We start from the raw sequence: 12,668 nt of genomic DNA on the forward strand, positions 1-12,668 counted from the left end.
ATTATTTCAGTTCTGCTTTTCTATCAAGACAGAAATGCTGGGGGAATCAGGATTTTTAGTCTTTTTAATTGCAGTTGATAGAGAAAGTGATTAAGTTAATAGGGCCTTTGACAATGTGCAAAGGCAGAAGACAAGGAGAAAAAAATAATCCAGTGATAAGAGACATTTATGCTTTATAAGTAGCAAACAAAAAGCAGGAAGAATGGAAATGTGTTTTAGTTCTGTGGCACTGACCTGCATACAGTGTTTGTGTCTGTCAAACTGGACTGTTTTACCATGCTTCCCAAAGAGTGTTGGAAAACTTTTATATTTGTTCCTCTCCTTTGTCCCTCTTTCTTGATGTCTGTATAGACTCCAGCCCCTGCTGAGTGTTCCACTGGCAGAGGCAGGTTAAACTGTTGTGGTGTGTATGTCTGCTGTCATACAGACTGTGAGACCCTCAAATGTCAGGGAGAAGTGTTTATGATGCTTGTGAACCTTTAACAGTTTTGGTGCTGTATTAGTTCATGGCTGTGCTCCCCAAATTGTGCTCAGAAGCATCTTTTAAGTGCTGTTTAAAGTGATGGTTACAGCAGCAGCTTGTACAAGCCCTCTCCCACAGTCATGAATTACACCTGCAGGAATGTGTCCAGAAGTTTTCAGAATTAGTGCATTTGGGGTCAGAGAAGGTCTGGTACTGGGTGGAGAATGTGTTCATTCAAAGAGACAACTACTGCACAAATTACTGCAGAATTCCCTTGAGTTACACAGGTCACCCAAAGTGTTTGCAGAAACAAATAACTTGTTGTGTCAATAAAAAGAATATCAGCCAATATTGCCCATTGCTTTGCTTCATTTAATACATTTTGACATTTCTTTCCTTATGATCTTTTTGTGTCCTGCCTGTCTGGTCCTAACACTGGAGTTTGGGATGTTTTTTAGTGCATTTTGTCACATGGCCTGGGATCAAATGTTGTATTTGCTTTAAAATTATGGTGGATAAAAAAAAAAAGGTGGCAAATTGCAAGCATATTCACTTTGATTTGAAGAACAGTAATTTCAAGAGGCTAATTTTATAAGTATGTGGTAAAGCATATTATTATTGTCTGAAAAAATAAAAAGCCCCCAGCACAGCATAGTAACATGATGGTGGCTGTAGGGGTGAGATCATTTAATAATACAGTCTCTTTGCTCATCTGCCAATCAGAACATCATCTGGCAACAAGAAAATCTGACTTCCATAAAATAATATTTAGAGCATTTCATCTGCTATTTCTCCAGGGACAGACTTGCCTGAAAAACAGCTTAATGGTGGTGGGGAAGCTTGTTACAATATATTAATTACATTCTGAAAAGCTTTCAAAAAAAGAGATTTAGTGATTTTGAGAAAAGACATTTGAATGTGAATAGTGAGAGAAGTTCATCAGTATTTTTAAGCCTAACCAACAGATTTACATGTAAGCTGTCTCACAGTTTACAATTACTGCCAAAGAATATCTCCCTTGAATGTCCATAGAGAGAAACTGGATTTTGCCCCTCATGGGTGTTATTACCAGGTGAAATATAAAGTCTCAAGACAAAGCATTTGCAGGTCAAGAAGGATTAGAGCTCAGTCTTCAGCCAAACTCTTCGTTCTTAGCAAAGGTCAGAGAACAAGACAGTCTTTATCCATGTGATTGTGTTTTACTGTCACGTTTTGCACTATTTAATGAGGTAAATCGAGCCTGTATGTAGTGATGCACTTGAAAGAGGAATTTTCCTGCTCTATTCCATGCAAACAAGGAACTGAGGTAATCAGGAGCTTTCAAACATGGGTGTTAAAAGATGCATTAAAGTCTTTTTCCCCTACTGCATCTTCTTAAATTATGATCAGTTTTTGTTTTAAATTTGGAAGAGAAAATGATCAGTAGATTGAGGGGAATAAAGTGCTTCCAGCTGTCTTCTGAAAGGCATATTTGACACCTTGATGCTGTCTCTATTTCTTATTGCAAATGTGTCTAGGTGTCTGTATGTATTCAATTCCACAGAGTACTTTCTACAACATAAATTTAATTCCACTGTAAGTTTCATTATGCTGTAAGGCTATTAAACAGAATTTTTTGACCCTGTGAAAAGAAGAAAAACTTGCCTTAAAGTTACTAAAATAAAATTATAAGAAATTTGAAAAGAATTTGCATAGTAAAACATTAAAAACGCCTCTATTTTTAAACTCCTAATGGGAATAAGTGTTACTAAAAGATACTGATTAATTTTCATGATTTGTTAAGAGAGCATAATCATTTCAGAGATTAAGATAAATTTTCCATTACTGCTTTGTTCTGTTGTAATAACTTGGGCTACCTAGGCATTTGATTTATAAAGGCAGTGCTCTCAAAGATGAGGGTATGTGAGGGTTTATGATAAGGGCTTTGGTATGTCCAAACACAGGCTGCATTTTATCCAGCCTTTGGTTTTGTCTTTGTTCCCACATTTTCTTCCTCAGGAGGAAGTAAAATAACTTGAGGAACAGGGGATGGAAAAGGAAGGTAGGCTGAATCTCTTGCTTCTGCTGTGGATGTGAGTTAGAAAGGATGATCAAATGGAGATGAACCTGTTTTACCAGCGTGGGACTTTGCCCTAAAGAAATAATTGAAAGTAACAATTGGGACTTTCCATCTGAAATGGATTTTTTTATTATTAACTGGGACATTTAACCATGAAGTGCTTTGCAAAAATGAGAATGGAAAATCTGTGTTTTTGACAGGGGCAGGCCACAGGTTATTCTCTGTTTTTAAACTGAGCAGTGTATCATTAATTTGTTTAGCAGGTGATCACAGAGGGGGAAGAAGCACAGAACCATAACCTGCTCCCCTCACTTGATAATGTGAGTAGGTGGATCAGTAATTAATGTAGAAAGACTTCTGCAGATACCTAAAGTATTTGGTACTCAACTTCTCTGCTTGAATGCTAATTTTCCTTGCTGTCCTGAATGCAGGAAAGTGCAATGATGCAAAATCATACATGTTATTACAATAATTACATTTTTTAACACTACTTTCCTTATTTTTAAAACTACTGACTTCAACATCTGTTGAACATGTTGGAAGGCCAATCTAAATCCTGTTTTTATTTTATTTTTTTTATTCTTTACATTATGGGCTACATCTAACTGAGAAAGTAAAGAAAATGGATGCACATACCATGGTCTGCAGTCAGATCATGGACTTTGGGCCCATTTTGCAAACAACAAAGCCAAATCTGCAAGCACTGATTTAATGTGCTATTGAGTAAACCCCTTGTTCCTTTTCACCTGTAGCAGTTCTTCAGATAGAAAGGGTTCATTTAAATCCTGCATCTGACATAGTGCTTCTTTCTTCTGTCTCAGTAGGAGAGAGACTCCCCTTGTCATAATCTCATGAGTATAACATTATTATTATAAGACAATTTAGGTCTTGCTCTTCAATTTTTTGATTCAGGATGTCAAATGCAATTATTAAATTCAAACTTCAAGTCAGAGACTTAGGCAATCATTTGATTTGAAGTAATTTCTATTTATGTGCAGAACAAAAATTCTTTTAATAGATACTCCTGACATGTATGAGTGATAAAGACAACATGAACACAAATCTTTGTGAGAATTGTTCAACATGGAAAATACTTCCAATACTAGAAATTCACAGATGGGGATTTTCAGTGCCTGTTGTTTTTCCCTGTCACTGTGGATAAACAGGGCTGGCCAGAGGGTGAAGCACCTGACTCAAGCAGGGCAGTTCTCCCTCTCTTTGCCATGTTTTGTGCCTCAGTTGAGGGAGCTGTCTGTGTTTTGCCTCAGACCTCATTCTTCTGGTGAAGTCAGAGCAGAATGTGTGTGAGCCTCTTCAGAGTGTCCCTGCCAAGAACTGGCACCTCCTTGGAAAGGTGGATCTTAATGTCATCAGTCTATGAAGAAGGGGGGCAGTTCAGTTTGCTGCCATTACCTGGATGGACACACAGTCCAGCTGTCAGGGACCATCACACTCTGCCTGCTCAGCCCTGAAAAAGGGATTTGCACCATCCTCTTTCCTTGGGGCCCAATTTGTGTTTGCCAGCAATGTCCTAGAACATTTTTGGTGGAGCAGGATGGCACAAGCTGCATAATTTGGGGCTGTTTGATAGTGGCAGGTTTCAGATAGCAGAGAGAGATTAGTAAGAGAAGTAGATTGCTTAGTTATCCCTTGCCAGAAGATAAAGGAGTCAGTTGTTGCCTAAATAAACTAATCTATCCCTTCCCTGCAAAGGTTATGTTTTGAGGAAGATGATTATTGGGTCAGTAGGTACACAGGGATGGCAAGAGGAAGGAAAAGTCCTTCTGCAGAGTTTTCCTTCCTCACTCCCAGCCTGGTGCCAGCCTTTCCTGTCTTGTAGACTGCTTTCCTTCCAGAGAGAGAAGCAGCAGAGCTTGTTGAGATGGAGTGGGGACACAGAGAGCTCTGTGATGAGCTCTGAGGTCCCACACCACAGTGGGATGGAGGAGAGGAGGGCTCTCTCCCAGGGATGGATGCTGGGGAAGCCCTGCCTCCACAGCAGCACCACTGCTGGTCCTTGCACAGCCCAGAGCCCTCCACCCACTTCTTCCCAATCTCCTTCCACAGCTGCCCCAGCCATCCTCTCCTGGTCTGCAGCTCCTTCAGTCTCTCCAGCCCCAGGGCTCTCCCTGAGCTCTTGGTCCTGCTATTGCAGGGTCAAATCTCCCCATCAGATCACAAACAGTGGGCAGTAAAACAAGCAGATACTGCTCTCAGCCACCCTGAAAGCCCCTGGGCTCCTGAGATGCAGGAGGCACCAGAGAGCTTTTCTCTCCCTCACCACTGTTCACATCTGGCCAGAAAATATAAGGGATGGCTCTCCAGGAGCAAAGAGCTGCCCCTCTATGAACTTCAGAAACCCAGAGGGTGTCACTATCAGGGCTGTGTGTGGAAATAATTATTGCAAGGATTGGTTGTAAAAGGTTGGAGCTTTGTGTGCAGCAGCCTCCAGCTCTGCTGGAACCCTCAGTGAAGGTCACAGCTCCTTTAGCTGTCACAGCTTGCAGTAGGGGGAAGATGCTTCTCTGGATAAGGATGTGGGCAGTGTTCTGTCTGACCCTGATCAAATTAAGTGTTTCTGGTAAGATATCAAGGATGGTGGAATCTCCATCCAAGGGGAAAGCAGCACTTGTGGAGTTTTATGGTCAAACTTGGTAGTAACTGAGGAAGAAAATGGATGAACTATATAATCACACTGCAATGTGGCATGTCATTCACATTGCAATGGAATTTGATGGCACAGGGAAAGGTCTGGAAGGTTTATGGTTTAACATAAAACATTAAACATAAATCTTGGTATAAAATAACTGAACAGAGAAGTGTATGCTTTAAGAGAATTGTGAAAATACACATTCAGAGGAAAAAAACCAATTTTTCACACCAGCCAGGCCAGGCCTAATTTCTAATGAAGTGAATCCTTTTCAGTGTTTGGAACCAACAGAAGTAATTTAAAAATTCTTGGTTGGAGCATAAAGATTTTATTTAATACCTTTCATAATGACTGAGTGGTCATGATGATGATTTATGGAGAGCTTTTTCACTAGGAGTCTGCAACAACAAGATAAGGCAATAATCTATTTCTATGCTTGTGGACATGTTTTTGGGATTTTGATTTTTCTACCTTTTTTTTAGTGAGTCATCAAAGATGCATGATTCACTAACAGGTTAGGACAAGCTGATAATATTAGGTTCTTTCACCAGTGTCAGGATGTTATTCTGTAATTTTTAGTACTTTCTCAAGTAAGACTCCATTCAGGCATGACTCAGAAATAACTTAATAGTGAAGATATTGATCAATGCACTGAATCTGTCTGTAGTAATTTTCATGCCCAAGAGATTGGATGATTGCTTTTCCAGTAGAGGTTTGAAAGTAAGTTTTCTTATTGAACAGTAAGCAGGAACATGTCTGGAGCTAAATCAGTTTATAATGTTTGGGGGTTATTAGTTTGTTTATTTGCTTTTTGTTAGAGTATTCATGCTTATAGCTTTTTGCCATCAATTGTGTGTGGTGAGGAAGTAGAAATGGTGATGCTGTGAAACTAATTTAGGAAAAGGCTAAAAGCCAACATAAAAATATACCCAGCAAAAAACCAACAATGTCAGTACAGGTTTTCTTAATTGTTAGTATAGGCAAAAGAATTTGAAGCCTGAAAAAGGAACATTATCCAGAACAGCAGCAAAGACAAATTTTCATTGCTCTGAACCGGCTAATTCATGGCAGCACTGCCTTGTGAAGAAACTGCACATAGTGTCAGCATATAAAAACAGAAATGAAAATTATATTGGGCTTACAGCAACCTGTCTATAACCACTTAGAGTCCATGAACTGCTGACTCCTCTGGCAGGAGCTTTGGTGGGGGATTTTCTCCCCCAATTCACTGTTGCTGTTTCTATGTCTCTTATAATTTTGGAGATAGTGAAAAGTGTGACACTGAGTAGTTCACAAGAGACTAGGATGACAGAATGTTCTGTGTCTTTTACAGAAAGCTTGTGGTTGAAACCATTTTTTTTGCCAAATAAATTTCCTTCTACTAAAAATTCCTTTCCATTCACAAAGTGAGGTGATATTTTTCTGCTAAGTGTCCTATTATTCCTAAAGCTCTACAATCTCTTTACACTTTATTTTGAACTCTATAAATGTTGTCCAGAATTTGTGAGCATGGCAGCTGATTGATGAACTGCAGCAGCTTTGGTTGGCCAAGTTTGTTAATGTGCCTTTGTCTCTGGCTTTTTTCATTTTCCTCATACAGAGAGCTACGGATAGTGACAGGAGAATGGTTTTTTGAAGAGAGAGCAAAGCGCTTCAAACAATCAAATCTTGGAACTGATGTTGTCAGACAGTCAATCCTTCACAAATTCCCAGGTAGGGACCTCGAGAGAGAGAGATTTCCTTGTGCTTTATATGTTCAAAACCTTGTTCTTTGAGTGTTTGACTTGTATTTTAATCCTGATTGAAGTATAATCAGTATTTTAATCTTAATTTTTTTGTGCCTATCAGTGATTTATGAATAATTAATATTCAGGAAAGGTAAGACCTACATGAAAAAAGTATCTCTGTGGAGCTGCTGAAAATCTCACTGTCCAAACAGGTGGGACAATGTTGATCAGCTGCAAAGCCCAGACTCTGCAAGTTCATTCTCAGTTCATGCCAGAAAGTGTGGCTGTATGGACAGATCTCATCCCAGTCATTTTTTGCCTTTGACTTTCTTATTTGTGATAGTGGTGTGTAAAAATCACTCAAATTCTCTTTTTCAACTCTGAAGAAGAAAGGTGAATGTGAAACAAGCTGCACCTGCACTTTCAGGTACAGCAAATTCTGTTTGTCTTGGCCAGGCACAGCCCAGTGTGTGTGAGCTGCTCTGGTACCTTGCAGGGTACCACAAAACCACTGGGGTAAGAAACAGGAGTTTATCCTGAATGCTGATGGTTTGAACACAGAAGGTGTTAGGCAGTTTATTTCAGATGGAGCATTTCTGACCAGTTTCATCCCTAGCTTGTAAGGAGAAGGACTGGGTTACTACCACTGGAAAAAATGCATGGTGCAAACCTGCTCCTTGGAAAATACAGACCTTGCCATTATCACTGTGCTTCAGAAGCTGTAAAACTAGCAAGTACAAAAGTTCTCAATATTATGTCAATGGTCAAATGGGTTATTTAATGATTTTCTATTTGATAGATATATTGAAAAATGCATTTAAGCCATTTCCCCCATACATGGCTTCTAGCTGAACAAACATTTTAATTATGAAAACATTCAACACAGAAGATACTGTAAATTTCAAAATTAAATTTCAGGTCCTTTGGTTATTAAATATTGTCACTGATAAATTTGGAAGCATATTTCAAGACAAGAGCTGATAATGAAAAATATCTCAAGTTAGAGTTTTATTTTATTGCAAAGATCCCCCAAGGATTTTTCAGGCTTTTGTAGGTTGTTTGACATGTGCTGTGCTTTTTGTGCAGAAATTCACTTTTTATTTTCTTTCTCCCTCCACTGCAGACACAGTTTCCAATGCAGATGACGAAAGAACATTCAAAGATCAACCCCAAGAGAATGAAGAAAAAAAGCCAGATGTACCAGTCTGCTCCACAAATGGGCACAAATCTGTCTTCAGCAGACCTAGAAAGATTGGGTAAATACTTGGTTTTGATGATGGTTTTTGGTTTTTTTGGGTTTTTTTTTGTTTTTGTTTTTAAACTGATAAATCTAAAAATAGCTGTGTAAGGCTGGATAGATTTTCTTTGAGTTTTCCCAGTCTTCCACATCAGCCTCAAACTTCCCAGGATTAGAAACAGCCTTCATTTAAAAGCATACTTACTATAATTAGATTGCTGTTTCCTAGGAAATGCAGCAGTAATTATCCTTCAGCTATAAAGATAGCAGAAAAAAAGTCAGTTTTCTTTTTGGATTTTTCTTGTTTCTACTCAGAAGTAACAGAGTGTCCTTAAAGGCAGGCTTGCCAGAGAAACAAAGGCAAAAATCAGTATTTGTAGGACCTGTTTTTTTATGTATACTGGTCAGTTTGGCTCACAAGACAATTTTTCCTTTGAGCTTCCAGCTGTGCAAGTGCAGCCTAAGAGTGTGTGTGTGACAATGAACAGACAGAGCAGCTGCTGCTCATCTGGCAGGGCTTAACCTCAGTTTTGCTGAGCCCTTGGAGGGGCACTGACTCCCAGGGGACACAGGCAGGTGCATTGACTGTGGGGTTGCACAGGTGATGTCTGGACCTGGCTCGAGGCTGCTGAGTGCATGGGAACAAAACCTGGATGAAGCTCATGTCATGGCTGGAGCCTCCATGGTAGCTGGAAAACTTTGTTTCTGCTGAAAGGAAGAACACATTTTTATCAGGATCCTAAAGATAGGGCAGGTGGATGCTTTCCATGGCTTTTTTACTTCTGGGAGAGATGAGAATGGAATTACCTGCTCCAGACACTCCAGAAATTACCACCAGTGATTTATCTCTCTTTAATAAAGGGAGAAAGATCATCAAAACACCTCTGGCCTCTCAAATTACAGTGAAGAAAGAACCAGCATAGAGAATCCTCTACAACAAACCTAGATTTTGCTCTGAGTCATGCCAAGTGGTAACTATAGTAAGGGGGCAATAAAACTTACTTTTCTAATCCTCCTTCCATTAAAATTCTTCAAGTAAACCAAATAGTCATATTTCCTTTGAAGAAACACATTTCTTAAATAATTGTTATTTATTTCTGTGGTGCTTTTTCTGTGGTGACATTCCCCATAACAGAAATTTGATCTGACAAAAATTTGGCTTTTCCTAGTATATTTGCTGGCCTCTTTTAAAAAAATATTTCATTATTGTTCCTCTTCCTTGCATGCTTCTTCCCACCTCACATTTCACATTAATATATCTCATGAGTGGATTTGTTTTAGCAAGGCTCTTTAGGGGCCAGCTGGTACTGACAGTGCAATGGAATAACTTATCAGTCTATTGTGGTTTGTAAGGTCATGAGGGATGCTATTACTTTGCAAAATTTCATTTCATTCATTTCTGTCCCAGTAGGCCATGCTTTGCAGGGTAAGGAGGTGATGCTATGTTTTTTTAGAAATGGCATGTTTGGGGCATTTGATGCATATAATTCTAGAAATATCTGAAGAGAAAATACATATAGTGTAATTTTCTAGAGGAAAATACACATACTTAGTCAAAAATACTTTGCTAACTACAAACCCTCCCCCAAAAAAGAGATGGCCTTTCACAAAAGGCATTTCTGGTTCTAAGCTTGAATAGAAGGAATGTTTCAGTGTTTTGGTGTCTTAAAATGCAGTTTGTAGTAAATACAATGTTTTTCCCCCCAGGTACCAGTTTCATAACCACATTTCGTGCTCTGTTGACCTTTATATCCAGAGCTGTCCATAGGCTAGAGAGATTAAATTAAGGCACTTTACACATCACGACTTTGAAAATCTTTCATTCCCTATTTTCAACAGGAGGGTTATCAGGGCAGTCACCAAAGGAGAAATTCCATATGGAAAAGATGAAGGTGAAAGGAGCAGAGGCTCAGAGGCTGAAAATCTGCGTGGTGGCAAATCAGCTCCATGCTCTGAGAGGTGAGAGGAGGCTGGGACAGGTCCAGCCTGGGGTGTGAGCCAGTGCCCTGGGCTGCCCTGTCCCTCTGGATGCTCAGCATAAATGCTGTCTGAGACACACAGCTTAAAAACATCAAAAAAGCTATCTCTACTCATTTTATTTTAGTCTCCTCATGTTCAGCTGGTGACTGATGTCAGTACATTGGTTTTGTTTTCTGGTTTTTAATTGATGGGTTGTGTTCATGTTACAGAACTCAGGCTCTTTGTTTTTCTTTACTAATGAAATGTTAATTGATTATAATTTACATTTTCTTCCTCAAAGACTGCTTGCTCTTCTCTTTCCATGATTATTGTCCCAGCTATTTTATCATTCTTCTGGGCTTAAGAGATCTCTGCTAGTGCCACTGATGACATTATAAAACTCCAAGAGCATCATTCCTGTCACATCTTACCTTCAAAATGAAGCCAAAAGACTTCTCACTTCTCACTTTCCCCTTGTTCAGTTGGGTAGCCTACACTAGATATGGACACACATTCTTTGCTCAGGTGCACACTCCTAGAAATTATAAAATTTGGATTGAAAAAATAATAACAATTTGCTGTAAGTTCTAAATAAATAGAAATTTCCTGTCTCTAAACTATTGTTTCTGGGGGACTCCAAAAAGATACGCAGGAGCAAAGGATAACATGTAAAAGGAACATCATGGAGTTTAGTATGCACATAAACCTATTTGTTCAAGCAAGAGCTTGCTTCTCTTTATTACCTGCATTTCAAATCCCAATTTCCAGATGTTCTGCAATATGCCTAAAGCTGATGGTGGCAATCTTCTTGACAGTTGATACTTGGATTTTTTTTTTTTTTCCCACTGAGTGCTGCAGCATCTACCAGCCAATCCAGCTTCCAAGCTAGCTGTTTTCTTTAATCCATCAAGTTTACTATTTTTTCCTCTAAGTTTATTAGGCCTTCTATATCTCACCAGAGTCATACCTGACTTCTATGTGACCAGAAGTAGAATTTTTGCTGCTTTTTTTTGCATTTTCATTGAATAGAGATGATTGAAGGATCTAAGTGACAAAACCTCAGGAATCTGGTGTCTGTGCTGCTTAATACTGAGGTTATGCAATATTAGTAGCTTTCTCTGAGAGTTTACCAGCATAAGAACAAAGGGATGCTTGTGAAAGGTCTGTGCAGCTCTTTTTGTGTGGCAAACTACAAGAAAGTTATCATGCAGTTAACCATTATTGAAGCAAAATAATTTTGTTTGGGTGGGGAATTCAGCACCTCATAAACTCTGTACAGAATTTGGAGTGAAGCAGTCTGTAAAGGCAGCTTTTATGTTTGATTGCCTTGCTTCACCTTAACATAAATCATCATTTTCCAGCTGTTTCCCAGAGACAGAGTTCAAGACTTGTTAAATTAGGGGTACTGAGTCATTATGACAACTTCTTCTCTACTTGTTATTTCATTCTACATGGTGAAATTGGTGTCCTGCCAATTCCACAGTAGCATTGTCAAAACTGGTAGCATTTTGCCTACCAGTAGGGAAGCCAAGAGAGAATTCTTATTATTTTTAAACATTTATGTTTAAGGGAAAGTGTACTGAGCTGGGAACAGGCCGTGAATTCATCTCTTTTACTGGTTTATTTCTACTCCAGCAAAAATATTTAAAATATTTAGCTGCTGAATGCTGTACATATTTTTGCTGCTGAATGAACTGGGAGGCTGCATCAGGTCATGAACCTTTCAGGAGAAATAGTGTGGGAATTTCAGGCTCATTTACACAGGCACTCCACCCCACTGCACTCAGGTCTACCTCGAGGAGAAGCCTGGCATAGTCACAACATCATTTTTATGTTTAAAATGTGTCAAATCTGTCTCTAATAGCAGACTGAAATAGGAACTAGGAACACATTTAAAGATAATTTTCATTGTTTAAAAGTGCATCACATTACCCTTTCTAACCCTCAGTGTTCACATGGGTTCACCAGTATCTTCTAACAGAAAATGTTCCATGGAAAATTTTTCACCTGTTTTGATGTTAGACAGCAAGTGAAGTCTGCTGGTCACAGATGATTTTTTTGTCACTTTTACTAACATGAAACCTTCAAGAAGGCCTGTCCAACCTTTCCAAATTTTTACAGTGGTTGAAAGAATCAACTGGTTTGGGTATAGAGTCATAGCTGCTACATAAACAGGACTGTGAGCAAGTTGGTGTTTTTCTGGGGATGGATGGATGGATGGATGGATGGATGGATGGATGGATGGATGGATGGATGGATGGATGGATGGATGGACGGATGGAGACAGATAAACAAGGATTTTAGTTTCTGGAGATAGTGCTGGCATTAAATTGGCTGTAAAGTGTCCAGAAGTGCCATGTTCCTGTAGTGTCCCTTTACACAATGGAGCAGCCTGGCAGGTTGAGCTGTCCCTCCTCCTGCTGGGTGTGAATGCAGTGTGGATTGAACAGGGGCAAACACAGCTTCTGCAGCCTGGACAAGAGGCCATCTGCACCTCTGGTTGAAGCACTAATACTTGCATGATTTGTATGTATAAAGCAATTTAATTCATCCTTGCCTGTGCTTTTTCTTTC

General features: G+C 39.3%; 1 protein-coding gene across 1 annotated transcript in view; it reads left to right on the forward strand.

The window, feature by feature from the left end:
• SYTL5 (synaptotagmin like 5) overlaps positions 1–12,668 on the forward strand; it is a 55,724-nt gene that overhangs the window by 18,099 nt on the left and 24,957 nt on the right. Inside the window, exons 4-6 of the mRNA XM_079327809.1 lie at positions 6,773–6,885; positions 8,023–8,155; positions 9,976–10,095. Of these exons, the coding sequence (XP_079183935.1) occupies positions 6,773–6,885; positions 8,023–8,155; positions 9,976–10,095 (366 nt within the window). The remainder of the gene's footprint in view (positions 1–6,772; positions 6,886–8,022; positions 8,156–9,975; positions 10,096–12,668) is intronic.

This window comes from Erithacus rubecula, assembly GCF_903797595.1.
Source record: "Erithacus rubecula genome assembly, chromosome: 1".
Lineage (NCBI taxonomy): Eukaryota > Metazoa > Chordata > Aves > Passeriformes > Muscicapidae > Erithacus > Erithacus rubecula.